Below are 27355 nucleotides of genomic sequence, written 5' to 3'. Positions count from 1 at the left end.
TTCCCTTCCTGAAACCCCACCAAGATGTTGCAATCGTTTCTCCCATGGACAGCATGTGAAAAATGAACTTCAGCTGGTGTTGAAGCTGTATTGATTGTTTTCTGCTAGAGAACACTTTGTCACTTGAGAAATCAGAATTATTAAATTGAGAAATCAGCAGCAGAAATACTGATTAATCCTTACAGAACCAAATAAATTAAAGCAGAAGAATGGGAGGTCTGACAAGGCTCATAATACATTCCTGCAATTATAGAATGGTAGTGAGTGATGTATACAGCTTCTCTAGTCCTTCATCAGGAAATATTTTAATATATAATTAATAAAATAATCACTTTTCTATTATGTCCCTCTTGCCTTTTACTCTCCCTGAGATGAACTGAGTGCAATCTCTTAGGTTGTCCATCAACTAATCTCATTCCTCACTTCTAGTCAAGAGTTTTCCAAGTTAACACTTTCCCTTCTCTGTCAACATGTTGAGACAGCACTCCATCCTTACAGATAAGGCCAAGTCCACAGCAAATCTGTAGGCTTGTCCCATTTTAAAATGGCTGGATTTTTCTTTGTGGTTTTCTAAACAAGAACTGGAATTTCAGTGGGAACACCTGCATCTCTTTTTACATTTAAAAATTAACTTCCTACAGCACCTCTAAAAAGATGCAGAAGCCTAACTTTAACTGTGCCCTCATGAAAACCCTTGGAGTGAGGGTGGGATTTTTCATGACTGCCTATGTGACATTAAAATGAGATTTGTTATCAATGAAAAATCAGTTCTAGAGCTTGCATGTGAGTCTCACATCAGTCTCCATTCCTTGGACAACTTCAAAGGTAAATTCTGCAGTAGGACAGCTATTTCTTCTAGTGATCCAGTAGTGGAAACAGGCAGGATAACACTGAGTTTGCAGGGTAATTTGTAGTTTTATTGATACAGAAGATTAAAGTTTTACAGAACATCAGGCAAACCCATCCTCTTATTCGCCCAATACTTGAGGATGAACAGTTACAGACAAGAAAATTATCCAGTTACCTGTAGTGCAGCTAATGATTAAATTACATTAAAACTGTTAACAATATTATATTGTAAAATATAAGTTCATATACAGTATATAAATACAAAGGCTTTCTGCTCCTTGTCAGGAACATAAGCTAATCACACATTTTGCAGTTTAATTTAGCTTGTGCTAAAGTACATTTCCATCTTAAATATATACCTTAATGTAAACCATACCTATGAAATCTCTCAGTTTCATTCCCCGCCTCTTAACTTGCAACTAATATTACAGCACTTTAAAAGCTGAATGTACACTCTTATTCAGAAGAGGTTTCTGTCAGAATTTCCTCTCTCTTAAATCTTTGGCAATGCTTTACAGGACACTCTCATTAGTCAGACTTAGTTTTTTACCACATGACATTTTAATCTTATCCAAAGCAGGACACTCTGGTTCCTGACTCCTTCTGTCTGAAAGAGCAGGCCATGCAAATGTATGAGTGTTAAAATTATAAAAATCCTACACTGTAGGAGAAAATTGACATTGTGCAAAATACATTAATAAACATTTTAAAGATTCAAAAGATATAACATTGTTAGACTTGGCTACACTGGCCAACTGCATAAAAGCACTACTTCATACCTGGTCAGTCGGTGGCCATTCACTGCTCTGGAAACCTGTGCCTTGACAGGCTGCACTGCAGTCAGAGCAGGAAGATGGGCATGGCTTTGTATTTGGGCCAGCCTTTCCAAGGTCTGATGGCTAAGATCAGAATCCTCAAACCCATCAAGCTTCTGAACAAGTTATGTGAGTTTCACAAGGATATGTTACATTCACTGGGTATCAGGGTCACCTCTGTAGGCTGTAAGTATCCAGCTCAGCAAATATTCATTGATAGAAGCATGGCAGTATTCACTTGCACCTGACAAAATCACCACCAAACTCTGAACTGGACCAGTCCTTCTGCACCCTGGTAGAAGCAACTTCTCAGGGCTGCTCACCAGGACACAACTGAAGTAGAACAGATATGAATGGACTTCAAAGCCCTTTATTCTCCCAATACACAAGTAGAAAGATGAAAAACCAAGAGGAAAAGTAACTTGCATTTAAATCCTCTCAGTCCTACTAAAGATGTTTCTTGCAGAAGTATTTCATGTCAAGTAAAATATGCCGCACAGAAATATATTCTATAGGTGTATGGGTCAGGTAAGTAACAGATTCACTATGAAACAGACAGAAACACTGAGATTTAATGTCTTTTAAAACAGCTTAAAGACTAAAAATCCTTCAAGATGAAAAGCTGAAGTTACCTTTTTCTTCTCTGCTAACTACCTGCATTTGCTCTGCTGTGGCACTTCCATAAGAAAGGTTAATCTGTGGTATCACACAGGCAGACTCATCCCTTCCAAGTGCCTGCCAAGTATCTAATTTTGTCCATGCTAAAATCAAAATTAGAGGATTACTCAGAACTATTGCTTGAACAAATACATGCAGTTTAAACTACATGCTGTAACAAATCCCTATCAGAAATGCCCTCATCCACATGGAGATAAAAGTGCACATTACAGTCACCAGCTGGAAGATGACAGTGGAAATATTCTTCAGAGAAAATATAAATATAGATATATTTAGTAGTATATTACTCTAGCACTGTAATGCCAAATGGTAGATTACCAAATGGTAAATTTATGAGGAATATACTGAAGGCAGGCAAAATATTACATATATTTCTATCTTAATTTGTATGACTACAGTGGAGAGGTTTTGGCATAACATATTTCTTGGGGGAATGTTATGATTAAAAATATTCTGTAGAAAAAATTGTTTCTTCATAACAGGAATGAGTATGATAAATAGTTATGTTATTGCACAAACTATAGGGTTTTTAGAAAATAAGACCAAAAATAGTGCTTCAACATTTGGAGTGAAAGTCATCTATGAAGTGTGAGACAGAAAGTCAAATATGAACCCTGAAAATTGGGATTGTTCATAGGAACTCAGCCAGCAGGCTTGCTAAACAAAACTAACTTCCAGCCAGATACCAACTTATGAACTTACTATTTTTTTTTTCCAAAAAAGACAAAAGAAGCAAAAATACGTAAAGAGCATGTTAGATACTACTTAAGGCAGAACATAAAAATGCAAAAATAATTATTATATGTTCCAATAGAAATATAGATATGTAGTCTACAGACTTCAAGCCACAGGCAATAAAAAATACAGCATTTCATACTTTTGTATAGTTGAAATAAAGGATAAAGAAATTGTGTAAAAAATGGGTCAGGGTAACAGTTACCAAAATGTACAAAAATAAACTGCTTATCGTGTGTGATGTTGAATGTTTTTGCATGAAAGTAATATTGCTTTGATAAACAAAAAAAAATCTTGTAACTTTTCATTCAAAGTCCAGAAGAGATATATAATTACTTTCTAAAAAAATAATGTATTTTCACATGTATATCCTACATCTTACAAATTGTACCTCTTTACACAGTACCAGTAGTTGAAAGCAGGTCCTGAGTCAAGAATTTCTTGTTAAGGATTGAAACAGTTCACAGTGCCTGGTTAATTACTTTAACCCAACCACCAAATCTGTAGCATTTACATCTTCAGGAAAGCTCCCTGTTGCATTAGCAAGAACTGTGGATGCTGGATAAATGATTTCTTCAACCGTTACGTATGTCCCTGTTAAAAATCCAACAAATCCAACCACAGCTATAAAAACATCTTTAAATATTGTCAATAAACTTAGGTTTTCCTTGTAGAAAGTGAGGATTTCAACCAGAGGTGGCAGAATCAGTCCCAGAGTGCTGCTGCTGACGGCTCCGACGAAAGAAATCACCAAGTCTAGGCGAGGGATCAGAACTGCTACAGCACCTAAAGCACAACAGGAGAAATGGTGGCTTCAGATTCAATGTCCTCAGGAGAAACAAAACTGTAACAAACACATCATCAAGTGGTTCAGGCTTTTTACAAAGTTCCATCATTCTGTATTTTTCCAGCTCCTATATAGCACTATATAGTGTGTGTATGTGAACTATAGATTAATGCACATATTTGTCAGTAACCCACATCTTCATGCTCATCTGAGAGACCCAGCTTCAATTCTGAATTTCTGCATGAGCTGGCAGAGCATCAAGTTAAAGTATTCTTGTACCTACAGGGTAAAGAGATTTGGCCTGCAAATCACAGAGAAATCAATGATATGAAATTGCAAGGAAATGTTTTAGTTTTTGGTTGTCGATAGATTTTTAGGATGAAGGAAAAAAAGCTGAGGAAGAGTAGAAGGGTCTGTTGCATGCTGCTCAGGAGACAGGGGGCAAAAATATATCACTGTCTATTAATTTGTATAATTAATAATTTAAAAATCACATAAAATTATTCAAAATGAACAAACCTGTGTGGCTTGGCAGTCACAGTCACTTAAGTGACTTTTACCTACACACTTGAACAATCTTGGTTTGTAAAACTGCTTTCAGTCTGTAAAATGTCACTGTAATAGTTGCCTAGTTAACTAAATGAGAACTTGGCCCTGCAAAGAGGAGTCTGAACACAAGGCCCAGTAATCCTTTTAAGCTTGGCCAGTGTCACCTCCTGAAACTACAACAGTTACAGAAACAGAATCCTTCATGTTGGACCAGAAACACTTCTGGTTTTAACTGCTTTGGCTGGCAAGGTCCCCTAGTATTAACTCAGATATATCAGCTGTGTCATGTTTTCAGTCCTGGATGAGAAAACAGCTTTCAAAAGCCTCTGTATGACCCCTGTATGTGGCAGAAATGTCTTTATTCCCTTCCATGAATATACTGCCTTTTAACTATCAGACATTAGTGTAAAGAGCATCAGACTGTTTGCACCCTTCCACCACATCTCATCAAGACAAAGAAGCAATAATAAAGAAAGGGGAAGTGGAAAAGAGGTGTAAATGCCACCAGCATTAATACCATGCATTAACACACACAAAAATACCATGTAATATGTTTTGGTTTTTCCCTAACTCCCTTCTTCACTCTGAAGCCAAAATAAAAGCATGTTTGGTTTTAGAGCAATTTCACTGACCATATGTTATTCAGTGTTTATGGTAATGAACAAATGGAACAGGCAGGAAGGAGATCTCCACAAAATATGTGAGGATGGAAACCAAAAGGTGTGTATTAGCTTTATTATGCATAACCATGAAGTTGTGCTTTCTATTTGTAGAGTGTCTTTGCTGTGGGCTGAATGGCACCAGCTGCATCAATTCTGACACACTGTGATTATGAAAGGCAGCATACTCAAATGATGTTCCTGTTGATGCTCTCCATTGAGGATAACTTTGGGAAAACTGCACTGGAAAATACACTCAAAATTCACTTAAGGAACACAAGAGTTGTCCACTGCTGCCTGGCAACTTGGCTACACATCTTAATGAAACTTGTACCTATAGAGTTCTCACATAAAAAGGAGCGAAGACTAAAATGTACAAAACTGCAGAGGGAAAGTGGATTCACTAGCTCATCCTATTTGAAAGGAACATATAATGCACAGATTTGCCGGAAAAAAAAATCTATTAACTTGTTCCTGCTTGAGATGACTGTAGTTTATTAAAACTTTGGGATTCTACAGAGATATGAGAGGCACTGCTTAGTCAAAGAAAAACTTGGCAGAGACAGAAGTGGAAACCTTAAAAACACCCTGGCACTCAAAAAAAGGTAAGACAGTTTTATTTATCCCACTGTTAGGATGGACCTACTCAATGCCAAACAATTTCTTCCGTTACATGATGTGACATTTGAAGACTGGAAATGTCACATGTTTATGCATTATCCAGGACAAAGCTGAATGAAAGGCAAAAGGAATTATGCCAAAGTTAATAAAAGTCACTAAATACCCACCACTGTAACTTCTGCAGCCATAAATGTTCAAGCCACAAGAGTAGGCACCATAAACGTACAAACAATACAAGATGAGCACTCAGACCAGATTGCTATGTGTGATACTTACACAGCCATACAGAGTCCAAAAGTAACTGAAAAGTGCAGCTGAAGTGTATTGCAGTGTCTGGTAAAACTCCCAGCTAATGACTATGTTGAATGTGTTGTTCTAAAGTAAAAGAGAGGGCTGCACACTTTATTATCTTGCCAATTCAATAGATGTAGTGGGTGTATTCATTAAATATAGATTTTCAACTTCTATAATAGACCTCTTTCAGTTCCACATGTGTCCAGAGTTTAGAAGGCACTCATTAATTTATAGTTCATAGTTTTGATTCCAACACTTATTAAAATAATGAGACTATGTTTCATATTTTTTAATTGGAAAAAAATCCAACTCTAGTTTGTAATTGCTTCAAGTTACAGAAAAACAAAATGCAGTGTGTTGATTTGAATCTCATCAAACGTTTGTCTGACTCATACAAATTTGTATGAATCTGGATATTGCTGTGGGAGGAAGTTTAGAAAAGTGTTTCAAGGTTTTAATTAGTGTCTTATTTATTCCCTAACAAGCCAAGAGAAATACAATGCATGTTTATTACCTACCAAAGAATGTATTCAAGAGTTAAGAAAGGGCTCCTTTTTCCAGAAGCAAATAAGGGGCATTCCTACAATAGGAAGCCTGATTTTCCCAGCCATTTGTAGGTTTCAAAAATACAATGTAAAGAAGAAATTCTGATCCTTCAGCAGCAGTTATGAAACCTTCTGGTTTGGAAGCTCAGCTGAAGAAGTAAGTTCTGTATTAGTAATAAGATACTTTTTTTTGGTCAACAGTTAAATTGTCTTTAGGCTTGAATAACAGAGTGTGGGCCATATGAACAAAACATTCTGCAGAGATAAAAAAAGGTATAATCATATTGCTTCTAAAACTCTGCAGTCTAATCTCAAAAACTACAACTCATGGTTTCTCCAGCCTCTCTCAGCTATGTGGTTCCACATTTGGGTCAGCTGAGACTTTTTACGGGGAGGAATGCTATAGTGCAATGTTTAGATTCTCTTAAGGGACGTAACACCCCAGTGGGATGATACTCTTAATTTTATTATCTTTATTTTGTAGTGCTGCTTCTTTTACAACTTTTTGTTACAGAATCAGTGTATTAGTTGCCAAACTTGCTTCTTGGGAGACAATTCCAGTGAGATTTCTGGGGAGGAACAAAGTTTTGCCATTTCCACCCAACCTAAATGCATTATACCTGCTGATGAAGTCAAATAGGTGATTACCATATTCCAATACTTCCACCAGTAATCAAATATTGAGCTCCCTTACTTATATCAGAAAGTAATGCATATGCCATGCTAAATCTGTAAACAGGATGGGCACAGCTGTAATCAGGATCCATGGATGTAAGTAAAGATTGAATATAACTTTGGTCCTATCCATAGATAGTTCAAAAGCAAAGCATACTATGACTTCATCAGGACACTTTAATCACAGAACTCACTTAAAAAGCCTTTATTCCCATACTTCTAGTAGGACTTAATTAATTTATAAGCATCTTTAGGACCCTAGAAACCAATTTTGAAATTTAAAATGCTAATAATAATAATTTCTACTATATTTTCCTTTTCCTCAATAATAAAGCTATTTAATACTTCTTCACTAAAATTATTAAAAGAAATTATTTTTCTGATAATACCAGATTTTAGATTTTATCCAGGTATTCAAACATAATTCTGACAAAGAAAACCAGGTTAGTGGTATTCAAATGTTGCATCTGAAAAAAAGAAGTAGTACATACACTACCAGATCAGTAGTATGGCACAAAAAAATTGTCCTAACAGTAGGTTTTATAAATAGGCATAGTCAAAAAGACTGGGGGCCTCTTAAGTACAAAAAATGTTGGATATTACTAGGGAGTGGTAAGTTCATACAATTGAAAAGTAAAGTAATTGTCTCAAGTGATATACAACCAGTTCTCTTCAAAGGGAAGTGACAGTGCTGGGGAGGCCCCTGTCCTGCAGGAAGCCAGCATACACCAAACTTTCTCTTTGTACCACTTTTCCGGGACCAGAGAGCAGACTACAACACTGATGGGTGTCTGACATCCATAAGACCTCCAAAAAACACAAAACAAAATTGTATTCTTAGCATACATAGATGTCTATGATATGGTAAGGAAAGGATCCCTTCCATGAGTTAAAATTGCCAAAAATTCTGCCTGTAGGTAAAACAGCAATTCAAAATTTCAGCCTGAATGCTCTTTCCTATCTAATATCCCAGGCTGCCCCCTCTGTCCATCTTTCTCTACTGCAGTAGTGCTCAGCCACTCAATCTGGCATCCTTTTCTTCCCTCCCCCTACTGCAGTGTTTCCTGGATCCCCTTCCTTAATGCAGCACCTGCATATTTCCTTCCAACTCCCTCCTCCTTTTCTGCAACATTTCCCTCCACTTTGCCCAAGGTTTTTTTCCTTTATCTTTTGTGAGAATGGAAGAACATTTCTCTGATATGGACTGCCCCAGAAGGCTCAGCCAGTTTGTCTGCAAGGAGCATACACGTGCAGGCTGGACAACTGGCAAGTCAAGATAACATCATCTTCTCAAGTCCTACATCACAATTAAAACTATTCACCTTTTAAAAATAAATGTCAAAGTCTAACAAAATCTAATGTTTCCATGAGAAGTTGCTCATGTAAATTAATAAAAAAGAATGCCTTCCACAGTGGACACCAAACTGTTTTGATACATGTGTACAAAGGAATATGAGATCAAGTAAAAACTGTTATCTATCTGCAGATAAACCAATGCAAATAATAACTTAAGAACATTTGTGAATAATTTACATGTTGATACCTGCAGTTTAAAAAAAGGATTTTAGTTAAAGATTCTGGCATAATTTTACTTTATTTTTTGTTAAAAATGATAATTAACATAGGGTTTTAGGTGGTGTTTGTCTCAGCAGTTGAGACATTAAGACTCTAAGATACATATAGAAGGTAATTTCTTAAAAATATATTTAGATTGTCTTCACAAAAAGTAATTTTCTTAATCCAATTTTCTAAAAGGCATACTTTTAAATTTGCTCAATCTCAAAACCAAAACTAAATGGGAAAAGGAACAAAGCAGAAGACATGTTGCAGTTATATATGAAGTCACAAATTCTACTTGCACATTGGAGAGAAAGAGGGACAGCTTGCACACAGGACAACCACACACATCATCTAGTTTGGCTTTGTTCCCTTTGGAATGAAAAACTTCTTCATCATTATCTTCGTGCAACACACAGTATGAGAGACAGAAACATAAAGTATGTTCACATACTTCACATCACTTGCCCTCACACTACACCACCACATTTTTGATTGCTTTGTCCTGTGCTAGTAGGAAAGACCAGACTCACACAGGAGAAGATGGTTTCAATATCCTAATCCTTCACAAGGAGAGGTGATAAAGGACACTGCCCTGACACACAGCAGGGAATGGGCAGATCCATCCCTTCCCCAGAGCCCCCCACTCTTCTCAAACATGTAAATAAATTCAGGTTTTACAGCACTTTGCATCCAAGATGTCAAAACTGTTATCAGAAGGGTTTTTATTATTTTTATTCCTTAAGCAGAAAGACACATGAAGAATGACACCAGACCAAAGAGCAATTTAACAGCAGCATTGAGTCCAGTCTTCTTACCAGGCTACTTAAAATACCTACAGCCAGGGCAAAGGACTGGCACATACCACTGCTATGAGACACCTGTTTCAAGGCAGCATTCCCCCCTTGCTCCACTAATAAAATCACTCCCCTTAAGCTGTCTGTGCTCTATATAACCCCAAAATTCAGGCAGCGCAATTAGTTCAGATTTCAGCTTCCACAACCTGCACCCATTTTAAGCAAAATCCAGTGTCACAACAATCCAGTGCAGAAGGAGGCTGTGTGAGCAGGTGTGGCTTCACAGGGACAGGGATGAAGCAGCAGTGACACAGCTACAATGCAATTGTTCCCCCTATTCTCCTCCTTGGGACCCCCAGACTGACTTCTCTCTCTGAGCCAAATGCCCAAGTGGCAGCCAGTGGTAGCTTGGCCTCTTCATCCTGTTCTGCCTGTCCCCATCAGATCTTCAGAATTAATGTATTTTTACTAAGCACCCCCCTTAGATGGCAACACACCAAGAAAACCAGACTGTGAGAGGCCAAGGAACATCCTCATGCTGTAGTTTGTCCAGAGCTGCAGTACCAAGTGGTCTTCACAAAACCAGCAAGCAGACATGCTTGGCACAGCACACACCAGATTAGGTGTAAATGTATTTGACCATTTAGTTAACTACAATCCATGTGGTCAGAAATGTCACCTGTTTCAGGCTGTCAGATCTGAAGCATTTTATTTATTAATTTGTCTCTGCAGTAAATTTATTTGAGCTTTGCTGCTGATACTTTATCATAAAAAATTTTTTAAGACATGCTCCAGTGATATAATGCAGCCAGCTGTTAACATGCATTTCTGGATTCAAGGAATGAATGTAAAGCATACAGCAAAACTCAGAAATACTAAGCACCAAATGGATGATCCTAGACCATAAAAGTACTGGCACTTCCCACTGGCAGTCTCCTGATTCTACAGGCTCACCAGAAAAGAGTCCACAATTGAACTTTTGTCCTCTTTGTCTCACTCTCTCAAAATAATTTGTGGCTCTGAGACAGCTGAAAGGTTTTGAACCACGCAAGCAAAATTAATGTTTGCTTATCCAAGGACAAGACTGTTTTTGCTACAGAGAGCAGAGGTGAAGAAAAGAGTCAGGAGGAGTGACTAAGCCTTGAAGAGCCAGGCATACTGCTTCCAATGATGCTAAAGAATGGTACTTTCCAATATTCACCATCACCACTCCATACTCCCCAATCCTTCTCTTGGATGCACTGTATATATCAAGCTATCCCACAGGAAAGTAAGCAGGGATACATGGCTGCTACTTTGCAGTTTCATAACAAAAGCAATAATAAATTCAAATAATTTTGTATTAAAATTTTATATTAAAAAGTTTGTCTTGCCATTACCCTTGAAAATAAAATTTTCATTATATGCCTTTTGATTACTACATAAAGCAAGAAATAATGTGGTGAAGATGAAATTGAACATACTTAATCTCAAGCTAATATACTTTGCTCCATAAACACACAAATATGAAGGAGAAACATCAACAAAGACACCTTCAGGAATAGTAAAAATTACTTATCTTTATCCTTCAGGCTTCTTTTCCTGTTTCATAATAAAATTTTACATTTCTTTAATAAAGATAATTGAAGAAACAGATGATTAAGATGACAAGAAGCATCTGTTATTTTGGAATCCTTTTGTAGTAATAGAGTCCATCAGGGTGCCATAAATTGTAACAATCATGTCAGGTAAATTATCTTCTCTAATCACCATCTAAGGATTAAACAATATATTAAGTAATAGAGTAAGTTAGCCCTCTCTCCTCTCACCAAGTATTAAAAAAATCAACATAACAAGGAGATTATGCTCTAAATAGCCTTTAAGAAACTTCTAAGTCTCTAACCCCTGTTTTTGGGGACCAGGGATTGTTTATACGTGCTACAGCTTCCACCAGCAGGAACACATTAATTTGCAGAATTTCCAAAGAAGGAAGTGTACCAGACCAGTTTGATTAATCAGAGAATTCATCACAGAGCTCTGTACCAAGAAAAACCACAAAGAAGAGATTTAAGCGAGGACATGCCATAAAAGAGAAATTTAGAAAAATCACATGGAGAAGTCTGGATGTTCAGAAAATTCTACTAAACAGACACATTTAAGAGATGTTACAGGGAATAAGAAAAGCTTTTACAACCACACTGACAACAAAAGGCTGGAAGGAGGAAAGTGAGCCTGCTCCTGGATGGAGTGTGGGATTTAGGGAGAGCACACCCAGCAAAGGCTGAGGTATCCAGTGCTGCCTTGGCCTCAGTCAGCCTCCCAGTCCCTGGTGTCAGCACAAGAACTCAATAAGAAGAATTTACTTTGGGAGATGAAGATTGAATCAGGGATTATTTGAGACAACTCAAACCACAACAATATACAGAACATGAAGAGTTGAATTTAAGAATGTTGAAGAGAACTGGCCAATGTCCTTCTAACACTACTCTGTATTGTCTTTTACAAGTCATAGAATCTGGGGGAAATCCCTGGTGACAAGGGAAATTAAATGTTGTCAAGAAAGGCTAAAAGAAGAGGGAAATACAGGCAAATTTGGTCCTTGGAAAAATCATGGAGCAAAGTCATCTTGGAGCATATTGCAGGGCTCATGAAGGAGAAAAGGGTATCTGGGAACAGAAAATTAAGGGATTTATGTAGGAGAAATCATGTCTGACCATCCTGACAGCCTTCTTTGATACAATGTCTGGATTTATGGATGAGAGGAGAGCAGCAGATGTTATTTACCTCAATTTGAGGTCTTTGACACTGTCTGCCACAATATTCTTGTGTCTGAATGGAGGGAAAACAGAGAAGCAAAGAACCTTAATGGATCAAACAATAGCTGGTAATGGGTTGTGCTCTACCTGGAGGCTGGCAGAAATCCTACAGCTAGTAGGGAAAGTAAAAACTTCCTGTAACTTATAAAAACACTAAATGATCACTTAAGATGACATGAATTATGTTCTTTAAACCTAGAAAATAATAATGCGCTCACCATAACACTAATATCTAAATATGTCCCTCTATCACAAAGTACCAGTGTTGAAAGTGAGCTGACATCACATTTAAGTGATTAATTTACATTTATTTACATCATTAATTTTTAATCCTGATTCAAAACTGGATCAAATTTGATATTTTAACAGTGATATTTCAGAGTACTTTTATGAAAATGGCTTAAAAACATATTAATTCCTGCTTATTGATAACTTCAGATTACACATCATATTATTTAAGTAATAGCAGTGCTAAGTACTTTACTACACAAAATGGTTTATTTCACAGAGAAATTTTAGCCATTTTCAAATCAGAAGCCACACTCTGATTTCACACACAATGTTAAAAAGTTTTTCATAAAAAGCAAATACATGGATTCTCATGTTGTTTTTAAGTATCTGAATTGGCCTACTTATTTTGGGCTGTGAAAAACAGAGGTATTGGGTATGATTAGTAGCTATAGCATGTGGCATGTACTCTATTATTACTGACATGGTAATAAATAACTTGCGAACTTGCTGCAACGTATCAAAAGTAAATTAAAAAATAATTCCCTTTAAAAGATAACAATCACCAACAACCAGACTGCAGTGGGATGACCAGTGCATTTCCAAAACAATGCTTTGCAACAGCTGGTGTCAGAGGCACAGGCTAGTTAAAGCCTGCTGTGGTGATTAATGATATAGAAACAAGAAGCTGCCAAGAGCCTTGGCTTCCTGGGGAGGATCATGTGGTTGAGGTTCAGCTCCTTGTGTTGACAGTACTGAATTATGGCCTGCAGTCCAAATCCATCAAAAAATGCAGTCATCTGCAGATGTTTTTTTAGTCTTAATTTGTGGGTATTTCACCTCACAAAATGAAGTTCAAAGAGAGCAGCTTGCTTCATCACATGGGTGAACTCATCTCCAGCTCAGCACAGGGAAATTCAGGCAGAGCTCCTGTCCTCTCCCAGCATCCCATCAGCCGAGCAGGGATCACACTTTGCCACTGTCAGGGAACACTCACTGCATGCCAGGCACACCCAAGGGAAGAGGCACCCTCCTAGGCACTCTTTCTTAGTTTTTTGTGACCCAAGTAGAACAATACCCAACAAAAATACATGATTGCATATCAGAAGCCTGTATCAACTCATATTATCCCGTATCTGTAATTTTCAAAGAGCTCACCATCATCTTTTCACCTTGATGGGAAAAGAGAAAAAATGATCTAGTGCTTACAGCAGTTACACAGGAATAGGGGAACTCAGGTTGTACATGTTCCTCAAAGGACTGAGGCTTAAGTCCCAAATACTGGGTTTTCACCTGCAAAATTACCATTCCATTATTTTTTTCTAAATAAGGAACTGGGCTTGTCTTGTGTGAGCAGAAACTTTTTTTCTGGTTATCTTCAAATGCTTTGCATTCTGTTTTAGGGGTGGTTTTTTTTTTCTCCATACCAACTCTATCTTTGGTAATGCTTTTAAGTGGAGAGTGAAATGATTATATGTGAATATACTTTATAAAGCAGTATGAACTCCTGCAGAATAAAAGGCAATACTAAATATCAAGCATAAGATACTACTTTGTAATAATGTAATTTTTTAACTAGCAGACATTACAGCCACCATATCAAATAATAAAGCCAACTAAAAAAAACAATCACAGTATGTAATACTACCTCCATACTTTGATAAAAATACTGGCCTTAATTAAAATTTATTGGAACATTCTTGTGGAAATTATTATGTATATTTGCTGTCTGTGGTCCTCATATTACTAAAAAATGATTTGCAATTAGTTGCAAACCAGTGTAAAAAATTTACTTGTAAACTAGCAAAGAAAAAAGGCAAATTCCAGTATGTTTGAACTTCATTAAACCCCTAACTTTTTACTGTCCAAAAAATTCCTATAATGATTTCATTGTTAGCTCTGGACCACACTGTTATTCATAATGTAATATTCAAATCTAGAGTAATTTCGTAAAACAAAATTCACCTTGAGGGTTAAGTATAGGCAAGATCTTACATTACTTTGGTGTTCCCAAAACACTGATCTGAATGTTGGAGCAATATTTTACTCTCAACCTAAACAGGCCTGAACCTAAACCACTTTATTCATTGCTAAGAGCTTTGTAAATATTGATTTAAGGATGTGATTATAACCATGGAGTTAGAATATTGATCTACCCATTTTCAGTGTAAGAATCAATTTAGAAAACAAGTGAAACACAAAATTGCCATGAGTTTTTTCAATTAGAAGAGATAATACTGCTGTTTATAAATCAGATGAGCAATAATTTAATTAGTTTCCCTCTGGGAAAAAAATTGATGAAAGAAACAAGAAAAGGGAACAATGAAAATACTCACAAGAGAATGGTATCATCAAATGGTATCAGAATGGACTGGGAGGATTTCCAACATAAATAAAAGGACAAAAAACTATAGTAGATCTGCATTTAAGTAAAAGGGGGCTTATGATAAGATACGTAAGTACTGACTCTTGGTTTCTGGGCATAAACAAAAACTGATGGCTGGATCATCTTGAATGTAAACATCAAGTCACAGAAAGCAACTCTATTTTATGGGTTAGGCATAGCTAAACACCATGGAGAATCTGGAGAACTGTTAACATGGTCAGACAACACAGCAGGTCAAAATTTTGCTATCAGTGTCATGAACAAATATCCATACCTCGGTGATAATGCTCTGTATTTGTTTTAATGCAAGTTTAGTGTTATATCCCATGGACGGAAATACTCAGCATGTTTACTGGGTAATTATACTTAATTAGCAAAATAATTTTTAATAGTTAAATTTTATAAAATGTGGATATGTATTTGCATGCATTACATAATATTGATTACAGTTCATTATAAAAATAACACTTCAGATACTGTATGAAAAACCAAAAGGTAAAGGAAGAAATTCTGTATTTAACAGCACCAAATGTTGACAGATTAGGAACAGGTCTATGACATCCCTTCCCAAAGACCTTGAAGGATCTACTACAAACTAAATGAAAAACAGTTTTTGTGCTAAGGAACATTCTGATTTTATCCCCTGCCTTTGTTATCACAAGGTATTTCATACACTGTAAAGAAAAGGGATTCTTTTTTGATGACACAAATCACTCAATAATTACAGTGTAAAAAAGAAAGTCCTTCAACAAGAAGAAAGAGAAAATGACAAGGTTTTATCCATCCCTCCTTTTCATGGCATGAGTTTACAACTATATCCTACAAGCAGGTCATACAGCCATTTCTAAGCATCCTCCTCTTTGGAGTGAGTTGCTGTATTTCAGTAAGCCAGGGAAAGGAAAAACACATAAAAAACCAAAATAAAGCAATAATGCCAAAACCATAACACTACAAGGATTTAATTAATTTAAATGTGCTATAAATTTTTCCTTATTTTTGCTCTAACACTTTAAAGCTGCCTTTATTCTGACAAGCAATCTTTGAAGTACTAGCTCTGCAGTCTGGTGCAGTCATTATAATCAATCCACAGAGGACTTAATTCTCATATAGTTCCATTGGTTCCTCAAGACTAGGAGTTTGCTGCTTATTACACATGGTAAGGGTGGATGAAACAAAACAAAGATTAAAAAATTGCTAATTTTGACCGAATGAAGTTCAGAAAGCACAACAAGCTGCTACCACTCATAAACCTCTTTCCAATCCTTTAAAAACAAGGCAAAAATTTGAAAACCTTTGTGAGATCAGCAACAAATCATGAGTAACACTCAGGCATCATTAATATTCTAGCTTTTATGCTTATTTGAAGCACTAGCAAAGAAAATGCCTGGAGTGACTAATTCCAGCTATGAAGTAATTTTTAAGAGACAATTGAAAGCAAAGCAATGTTTCACCCTTTATTGAAAAGAAAAAGAGGCACTAGGATGCAGATATACAAACCAGCACAAAAGTTATACTTTGATGGCCCTGAGTATCTGATTTATTTCTGTTTTCAATATGCAGTGGAAACCTCTCAAACATTTTCAAGGAATACTTTCGCTACTTGGCAATTTTCAAAACGCTTACTTGCAACCTGCTTATCATTTGTGGTATCTTGAAAAACTCCGTACATTTGGCGCTCTGCACAGCAATCTATCTATGCTTGAGGAAAAATGCATTTCCTCATCAATAAACTAGGAAAGTATTTTGAAAATAAGTTGTAACCCAACTTTGCAGCAGTGTTCTGCCGGATCTCATTTTAACAGACTTACAATCAATTTTTGATTTTCTTTTTCACTCAGTGAACATTAACAGTGAACATGTGGTATTTATCTATTCAAATTTTAAATGCTCTCTCATCCTAACCTAGAAATGCAAATGGGTAAGATCAGTTTTCTCATCTTTTATATGAGCTTATACCTTTTGTGTGATGTTGACTGCACTTCCCCTGCCTCCCCTGAGGAAGCAAAGGTTGCTCTTCAACAAGTGCTGCAACAGAAAAGTAATCAGTCTTCCTGTCACTCTTAAATTTACATAAAATCCTACCTAAATGCCCTCTGTCAGTTGAGTGATCTCCAGAATGCCATAAACATAGCACACAGAAGTACGTGTCAGTTCTCCAGTGAATTCTCCACATGGACAGAGTCCTTAGCAAGGAATTCACTGGACCACAGTTTGTCACTAGAGCCAGTATCTTGCTGGTCTGCTTAGAGGCATTAAAATAATTACCACAAGAAAATAAACACAAAATGTCTGCAATGTGTAAATGTAAAATGGACCTGGAGATGTTTAGATGAATTATTTCCTTCTTGCTCAGCAGTCAAATCTTTCTGTGTGCTGCATTTGTGGCTAAAACATGAAAGTGTGCCCATCATTGCTTTAAACAGGTCCCTGATCAGTTAGCTGAACTAGTTGGACCATTTTCTTCTACCAGCTTATTATAAGCACAGCATTTCCAAAGAGAAATGGAATCCCATAGGCCACGGCTGAGCCAGGGTTCTTGTCTGGTTTTCTAGTTTGAGTTACAAAGTCATACTCCAAGGGAGAAATAGCTTCTGTGTCTAAGTTGCAAAGACTGGTAACAACCTGATTGGTAACAACCTCTCTTAGCATTTTGCTCCATATTTTACATATGCTCCTGAAGGGAATTTGACAATAACTTTCATCTTCCTTTTCCCATAGAATTACCTAGCTCCACAATCATATTCCCTCCTTTGCTCAGTAGAATGTTTGATAGGTCTTAATTATAATGTGTATCTGAGAATGGCTTGGAATTGTATCTAAATGACTTTCAAAAGTATTCTAAGTAAGATTTTAAGTCTCCCCATTAAGTACTCAGACTTCACTGTCAATCAGTCAGAGGAATATCATTGAGCAAATAGTGCTTAGCTGGTTTTGCTCAACATTTTTGTATCTATTCTTCCGCAAAGCTGCACCACTCCCTAACTAAAATATTTACTGAGCTGGCTCCTCTGGAGAGGACAGTGTTCAGCATCTCCCAACTTACTAATGAGCCTGCTTATCTTTACTGGCAACATAAATACCCTGTCTGCAAAGAGCAAAATCAATAAAGGTATTAACTGACTATCCCATTCTTCTTTTAAGCCACAGCCACAGGGAAGACCACTTGACCAAACACTCACATCACTCTGGGCTGATTGATACCACTAAAGATACAGACAGAGCTTTATAAGAAAGGGAAAACAATTTGTGCTAAACAATAAAATAAGGCAGTTGTATGAACATTTGCCTATATATAATGCCTTTCCTTAACCCATACTTGTAAGAAATAAAGATCAATTCAGCAACACAACCATGGGACAGAGTAAAGATTACAAGATACGACTGCCTCAGACAGAGTTCTAATGCCTAAAATTCCCAAGATTTTACTGAGTAAATTCTTCAGACTTCATTTTCTGCTATGCGGAGAAATATAAAGAAATAAATATAAACTTCAGAACTGTATGTTTTCTTTAATGAAATGGCTCACATAAGTAAGCTTATTTATTCAGTGCTGCAAACCAGAGAAGTCATTCCCTGGGTAATGGACCCATTTGTTCTTTTGCTCTAAAGTGGCTTCCACAAAAAGACAGGCACATTGTGTGAAAACCTGTTTTGAGCTACAGAATCACAAAATATGTCAAGTTGGAAAGGATCCATATGGACCACCGAGTCCCAACTTCCTGCTCTTCATAGAAGCCATCCAATCTGGTTTTCAAATGTTAGGGAGAGTTCATTTCCCTTGGCCATCAGACACTGCCTGCATAACACTTTCAGAAGTTTGTTTTCTCTTTGCTGACTCACCCCTGCCCTGAAAGTAGCTCAGTTTCATTTTTATGTTACTAATTCACTGTTGATTAGAGTTTATCCTGGGCTGTGTAGGCTAGGATTAAGCTAGAAAAGCAAGAGATCAGGAAGAGTAAATGATTTTTAAAGAATTTCTGAAGTGCAAGCTGCAACCTACCACTGAAAGGACAATGAAATACCAATATGTTGAGAATTAGTAACAATGCAAACCCATACCCAACCTACAGGAGGGCTTTGGCTATGATAAAAGCAATAATTTCAGCTGGCTGCTCCAGTAAGAGACTACTAAAAGATCACTATGCAAATTATGCTACAACTATGATAGCCTTATCTTTAGAAAACAGTTCTTTTATTCTTTCATAGGTTTTACCTCTGTTGTTATGGTCATTTTATACTTAATTCTAGTTCAAACATGTTAGTTCAATTTGCATCAAAACCTCTCCATCAGAAAACTGAAGTTTTTTCCTCTTTAATACCAAAATCAGTTCAGCACAACTTATTCCTGAGCTTTGTGCTTTAGCTCTGCTAAACACCACAAAAAATTTTTGTCCCAGAATATATGTCTTTAATATTTGCTACAATGTTTAAGATGTTTTCCTTAATTGATGACGACATTGACAAAGGGATTGAACACATACTCAGGAAGTCTACAGATGACACCAAGCTGAGCGGTACAGCTGATGCTCCTGAAGGATGGGGTGCCATCCAGAGGGACCTGGAAAAGCTCAAGAAATGGGTCCATGGGAATCTCAGGAGGTCTTGTTAAGGGTGCTGCACCTGGCTTGGGGCAATCTCTGGTACCAACAAAGGCTGGGGGATGAACAGATCAGAGCAGCCCTGCTGAGAAGGACTTGGGAATGCTGGTGGGTGAGAAGCTGGACATGGCCCAGCCATGGGCACTCCCAGCCCAGAAAGCCACACGTGTCCTGGGCTGCATCCAAAGCAGTGTGGGCAGCAGGGCCAGGGAGGGGAATCTGCCCCTCTGCTCTGCTCTGCTGAGACCCCACCTGCAGGGCTGTGTCCAGCTCTGGAACCCCCCACACAAGAAGGATGTGAGCCTATTTGAACAAGTCCAAGAAAAGGCCACAGAGATGATCAGAAGGATGGAACACCTCTCCTACGATGAAAAGCCAAGACACTGGTGAGAGAGTTGGGGTTGTTCAGCCTGGAGAAGAGAAGGCTCTGAGGAGACCTTCTAGCACCTTCCAGTACCTAAAAGGGGCTTACAAAAGAGCTGGAGAGGGACTTTCCACAATGGCATGTAATGAACAAGGACAAGAACAAGGAGTAATGGTTTTAAATGGAATGAGTGTGGGCTTACATTAGATGCCAAGAATAAATTCTTTAATGTGAGACTGGCACAGGTTCCACCCCTGGAGTGTTCAAGGCCAGGATGGATGGGGCTCTGAGCAACCTGTTCAAGTGGAAAGTGTCCCTGCCCATGGCAGGGGATTGAAACTAGATGGTCTTTAAGGTCCCTTCCAACCCAGACCATTCAAATGTGTGTACCCAGATGGAGGCCATCAAGAGCGCTGGATCATATAGTCCTACTGCAGTTTAAATGGCTTCCTGGGAGAAACATAGCACACTTTTTGATCTCAACAGACACTTTCATTACTGGCAGGCTTGTCACTTTCAATTCAATGAGTGTCAAACAGTTACAAAGCTGCATCAGGATGAGTAGTTGAAAACAGCACATCAGCTGATTCAGTTGTTGCCATACTAATGCTCTTCTGAAAACCCTGAATTAGGTACACTAAAAGAAATGGAGATGGAAAGAGGTGAAACAAAAGGAAAAGTAATGATTCTCAAGGAAGGAAAATGCCAGAGTGATTATAAATGTAATAAGGTAAGATACTGTGATGGTAAATATTTGGTAATACAATATAGCTGTGGAAAGAGTTTATTATGAAAATGCCAAAAAAAAACCTTTCAATTTGATTTCACACAGGTCTATTTCCTTACAGAAAATTTCTCATGCCTTCAGTGAACAAAAATCTCACTTTTAACTTCAGACAATTTTTTTGTAACTAGGTATCAACAGAGAAACATGGAAATACTGTGAGGAGGACATAATTTTATTTTTAATTCTACCATGTAATAAAATTGACGCAGAATTGTGTTATTTTGCATAGGTTCCTTTATACCTAGAAGTCTCTGCCATGCAGAATTTATAATCAAATAAAAAGCTACATATAAGAGGCAGCAGTTGCACATCAGGACAAAAATGGCTACCTACTTCAACATGAACTGTTTTTCTAGTACAAGTCTAAGAAAATATAGTGTCAGAAATAAAAAGGCAGCCTACTCTACATTACTGTTCAACTGCCTGTAAAACTGTACATTAAAAATGAAGCCTTTCAGAAATGATATTGAAAAGGATCCAAAATTATTTCATCTCTCCATTCAAGAAAACAAAATTCAATTTAAAGAAAGGCTTTTCCTGTATAACAATACATTTTAAAATTGTATAAAATAGAAACTTCTGAAATCTAGTGATGTTGCTGGAAACCCAGAGTTTTAGAAAATATCTACTTCAATAAGTAGAGAGGAGCAGCCTGCAATGCTTGACAAGCTACAATCAACTTTGTAGCACTGCTTAGTTGAGGCTTGACTATGCAATGTGTGACGTAGCAGCTGCAGAACTCTCACAAACACTCTCCAAATAAACACACTTCTTACATCCTAAGCGTTGACACAGTAACTCTTTATAAATCTAGTGGAATAGAACTTGGAAGTTCTGGTCATCTTTCAAGCTTTTACCGTGTTAAAGACAGGAAAAAAGGTAAAGCTCAATGAGGTTGTTTAATTTTCTTCCAAAATCCAATTCAATATTTAGGTATCAGCTTGAGAATTACTTTAGGGATGAGACTGATCCTGCTTTTTCTGTTCCCTTATAGATCACACTAAATTTCAACTCAAGTAACTATCTAGTCTGTACCTTAAAGAAGTCTGTCTAAGCACAATTGCCAATAGCCCTAATGCTGTCACACACATCCAACAGAGAAGTCTTTCTGCACATTAAGAGACACAATTCGTTTGTTTTCTCAACAGGTTCATATTCAAAAGTTATAAAAGCTTTGTAGTTGTTTTTATCAAATACTTGCACCTATTTCAAATAAACAAATAAAAATAATTCAAATAAACTTAGAGGCTGTGGCCCTTCATAATCATGTATATTCTTTATGCTCTATGGATGTTCATTTAACATCCATAGATTAACATTTGGTTAATGTTAATTAACCAAATACTTTATGGTACTGGATATTAAATAGTCTAAACCTTACCTAGTTTCATGTTACCACATTACTGTGCAGATTGGAATATTTATGGTTGAACTTATTCAGTTTTGCTAACAAAAAACCCCAGAGTGTGGAACAAAATCAAAAGCATTAGAGTATGACCTTAGAACATAGCAGTTTGCACTGATAATTGTTTTAACGGATCATTTAAATAAAAAAATTTGAAATTCTAGGAACTTCCAAAGAAATTCGATTAAAGTTACTTCACAGTTGGCCCAGATGTATCCTCAACTGCAGAAAGACTGAAATCAGTGCAAAACAATTTTATCCAACTGATTTGCTGTGGCCAAATTTTTCCAACACAGGTCTTCAAAAATAGTCAGTATTAAACCTCCCCAATATTGTATCTGGGTGTTATAGCATCTAAATGATCTGACTTCTTTCCTCACAGCCTGACCACCTGCAGTTGTATAGGACAAACTAATGAGACAAGCCTTGCTGGCATGATGCACCAAAGTATCAGGCTGTAAAATCTGAACATCCCTATGTTTTCATACAGTCAAAGCTAAATACTCCTTAGGCACCTCATCAAACCCTAAATTGCTTCCTATGGATAAACTGAAATTAAAGATGACTTACATGTATCAGCACAAGGATAATTCACGACAAGTGTCTGAATGACAGCATTTAACATAAGTGTCAGACACACAGCAGCGTGACTTGAAGAACAAAAATAAATCCTCCAAGATCTGCAATATCCAAGGATAGCAAGAGAAAAGCACTAGAAAAAAACCTGTCTCATACACATCTAAACTTTCTCAATTGTATGTTTAATATTTGAAATTTTTACATTCGGCCTACTTATGGAGATCAAATTCAAAGGTATATTTTCCCAATTCTAGAGAGTTGAATCTTTGGCTGAGTAGACAAATGAAGGAACTGGAACACTTCATTCAGCAGTAATGAAGTCAAAACTTGAAATGCTGAAGTAGAGATAGTGAACATTTAAACAACAGAGTTAATTAACATGCAGATCAGACAGGTGATGAGAACATTATGAAAAGTGATTAGTCTGCACTGGGAGAAAAGAAAATGTAGAAATACAGTTAGATTTTCTGGAGGATGATGTTTCAAAAATTCAGTGACTAAAATCCTGACAGAATTGGGCAGGAAATGAAAAATAAAGCTTGATAAGCCTATTTATTTGGCTTATAAGCATTTGCTTAAAATGAAAGAATATTGCTTCTTACTCCAATAGACTTTTGTGATTTTGACTTGGGTAAAGGTATTAGTCCCATTCCATGAAAGGTATTTCAATAAATATGCAATACTGTTATAGGAAGACAAACCCCACCTTCCTATGTTAGCTGTAACAGGGACAGATGAAAGGACTCCAAACTGCAGAAGTTCAAAATAAAGTAAGGAATGCATTATGCATCCTCATTGTATAGATGAATGTTAAAGGGCCTGCTCTTGAAATCATAATATGGACAAACTCATGCTTTTCACTGCCTTAGTGATCTATTTGTGAGAGTGGGAGCTCTTATGTTAAATCTTTAATGTAAGTGCTTTTCACAAATCTTTGACAACCAGTAGAGTATGTAGGCAATGTATATATTTGTATATATAGAATATCATTTGCTCTTTTGATAACAGGAAGGGCAAGACTGTACAGACAATCTTGGTTTCATGATTTCATAATGTCAAAGCTTCATAGCAAAACTACAGAATACAAAATAACACAATTTGAGACCAGACTTGAATACAAAACTGCATGCTGCATTTTGAATGTGCTTGACTGTTTTCAAATAATACCAAATTTTCCAGGTCAAAATCCATGCAATTTTTCAGCATTCACACGAGCATATTGACAAAAATGTATTTAATCAACAGGAATAAAAGGCTGGAAGAAACACTAAGAAAAATCATGATTCCTAAGTTTTATTTGAGGGCGATTTGGTAAATGCTCATTTTCTAGCTGCAGGATTTGATTAAAATGTAAAACACTGAAGTGTAGCATATTTATAATTTTCCTTCCCCTTTGCTTCAATCAAAAAAACCTAAAATCTCATGCCCCATTTCCAACTTGAGTAAGCATCTATACTGACAGTTCCCATCATCACACTACTCACACAAGCTTTAAATACCTTCTTTATCAAGCTTAGAAAGTTTAGTCCTTCACAGGTATTTGCACTAAGTTCTGTTTTCCATAGGTACCTTAAAAAGCCAGTGCCATGGGCTATCATGGATTTCCTTCCCATCTGAGTATAAGAATGAAGTTTCCACCACATGTTCCAACGTAAATGGAAGCCTCCCGAATAACTCAATTTAAATCAATGCCGTCATAATTAAAATGCAAATGATACAGTTCTGGGATTTTCTCTCAACAGGAATGTGATGGCTACTAAATACTAAATCTATTTCTGTTTATTATTAAGTTTTTTTACCAAAGCAACTCAAGAAACATCTCTGCTTTTAGAAGCACTATAGTTAGTAAGAACTGGGGTGATATGTGTCTTACAGATACATATCACCTGTTTCTCTCTCATCCCTTTATTTGCTCATTTCATCTACCAAGACACAGAACTTCACAGAATCAGTTTTTTAGTTCCTCTGGAATAGGATAAGGTAGGAAAATTATTTTGTTTTGATTATAGGTTTTTTTGTTTGTTTGTTTGTTTGTTTGTTTGTTTTTGTGCAGGAAAGATCTGTCTATGATTATTTCAATGTCCAAGGTATCCTTTATCAGCTAAAGTTGATATGCTTAGAAATCATGATTGATTATGTGTAAGAAATCCCTGGGAAGGTTTTCAGTTTCATTTATTGGTTTAAAAAGCCTGAATTAAAAAATGCAGTAATGATGCCATAGATCTCAGTACATAATATGTTTCTTGCAGCATAATAATTCCTAACTTGAGTGAAATGAAAGTTCTCACAAATAATCTCTAATAAATGTCTTTTCTAACTTGTTTATGGCATAAGTGAGGCCAATGAAGACTTTTGCAACATTAAAAAAATCACAGTATGAAATACTACAAAACCATTTGGAGAACAAGGGTTTTCAATGAACAGTTTCACAGAATTGCTGAAAATCTCTCCCCAGAGAACTTCTATTGATAATTCATTCTGCTCCTAAAACTCACAATACAGCTCTGCTTCAGCACACTATGGGACACCTCGCTTCCGTGGTTTCTTCTCCTCTTTGTGTTCCTACAAATTGAGCAATCAGATGTAAATCATCACCATCCTTCAATTTTTGCATCACGTTTTGTTCTCCTAACTACTAAATAATGTACTGTAAATTATTTTGGGTTAAAGAAATTTGTTGCTGCTATTTTCTGAGAGCAGGCTAATTTGCAAACCCAATAGTATTTTAGAAATCTTTTATCTATTGTAAAAGTGATGTTTACCTAACTCATGTTTGCAAGGTGCTCTACAATCATAATGCATGTGAAGTACCAGCATCAATTTTCCGCACTGGAATTGCCTTTGGAAAATTGCAATTGTAATGTAATTTCATCACAGTATTGCAAAAGTAGAGAGAACTCAGTAATCTGTGACTGAGGCACTTCAACCCTCACCATTTTAACAAGACCAACTATCCTCTTTGTTGTTTGTCATGACCATCTGACAAAACCCAGTAACTGTCAAAAGAATTAAAATCCAGACACTTTACCAGAAAAGAGAAAATAGCAGTATTGACTCTTCATGCAATGAAAAGCAGACCACATTAAGATCTAGTTACACCACTAGAAAATGAAAGGAGTTTTCATATGCCTGAGAGTACATTCCTGTACTAAGTTTAAGTGGGCTGAATTTGGAAGACTGATTCACTCACAAGAAGCACCTCTATATTCCATTTGCGTCACCATCAGATATTTCATGAAATATGCTTATGTAAACAAAACAACCTTGAGCATGTTTTAGGTGTATTTTTAAAATGAAATGTTTGCATATTTTTCTATCTGCAGTCATGTATTTCAGTTTGGTACTTATTATCTTGTTTCTCCAACTTTCTGCTGTAACCACCGCTTTGCCTGTGTGAGAGGTCACATCCCTCAAAGTGGATTTGAAATTGCATTTGTCCCCTCCAAAGGATGCTGATGGCAGAGATGCTCCTAATTTTAGCATAACAGGGAAGTATCTAGTGTTGAACTGGATGAGTCTGGTCTTATGATTTAAGCTAGATAGGGTAGATCTGTGTGACTCAGAAAAAATTAAGCTAAAATGCTAAGGAGTTCTAACATATACCGAAACAGCAAATTTTAAAAGTTTTTATGTATGCAATTTTGACTCTTTTCTGAGAGATAACAAGCAACTCATCAGGAAGCTGTAACATTCTCTGGTAGCAAAATATTCCTAGTTCACTCTTGCAACAGCATCTCTACTGCCTACATAAATAGCAACTAATGGATTCAGCTCCAGAACTCATTTTTGCCTATGGAGGTCTCAAGGCAACAGGAACCAGCAGTTAAAGGAAAAATATGCTATGGAAAGGGCAAAGCATTACCCTCTTTAAGAGGCTGGGAGAAAGAGAAAGAGCAGCCTAGAGCAGACCAGTGCTATGGAGCTCCAGATCTTATGGCACAGGAACATACAAGCAGTGTGTATCCACTCTTCACTAGCAGGAACCACTCAGAAACTACAAGCACTTGTAAAGCATGATAGACATGAGTCCAACACCTGCAACCACTCTGTGAGAGCTAAATCCTTTTATTATCTCTGCTGTTCAGTCATGTATTGATTTTGAAAACATTTCCAAATTACTGCAAAGCTGAAGGATCAAATCTTATCTAGTTAGCTATGGATGGATGCTCCAAATTTGCTGAATAACCTCACACTGGTAATGCTCCTCACTGACAGGTATCAGGAACTAAACTGTGAAAACAATATTCAAACATCTACTGGCTGTCAGAAATGTCAATCACCACTTGCAATCACCACTTTTCTTCAGTTACATTTGTTGTGTGGCTCAGCACTTCAGCAAAAGAGATAAATGTCTAGATCTAGGCTATATTAATTGCAGGCTTTCATTCCTTAAAATGCTGTCATCTTACAAACCTGGGCAATAAATAAGGAGAATTATCATTTAGTCACACTCTACCATATATACCTTACTATTTGACTGGCCCTAAATATAAAAACCTTTTATGTTTATATGAGGAGTTTTAAGGAACTGGCTATCTTGTGTCCTACACCTCTTTCACTAATAACGATGCTTTAAGGGCTTCTACGTCGCTCTATCTATCAAATGTTCCACGGAGTTGTGACTCATAATCTTATACAGGAAATACTGGGAT

At 36.8% G+C, this 27355-nt stretch overlaps 1 protein-coding gene across 1 annotated transcript in view; it reads right to left on the bottom strand.

Moving 5' to 3' along the window:
• Nucleotides 1-895: 895 nt before the first annotated feature.
• Nucleotides 896-27355, bottom strand: part of SLC36A4 (solute carrier family 36 member 4) — a 93699-nt gene continuing 67239 nt past the window's right edge. Inside the window, 1 exon segment of the mRNA XM_054627685.2 lies at nucleotides 896-3863. Within this exon segment, the coding sequence (XP_054483660.1) occupies nucleotides 3556-3863 (308 nt within the window). The 3' untranslated portion in view covers nucleotides 896-3555.

The sequence above is a fragment of the Agelaius phoeniceus genome, chromosome 2, assembly GCF_051311805.1.
Source record: "Agelaius phoeniceus isolate bAgePho1 chromosome 2, bAgePho1.hap1, whole genome shotgun sequence".
NCBI lineage: Eukaryota > Metazoa > Chordata > Aves > Passeriformes > Icteridae > Agelaius > Agelaius phoeniceus.
The sequence above is the reverse complement of the archived record's forward strand: the minus strand, read 5'-3'. Positions and strand labels throughout refer to the sequence as shown.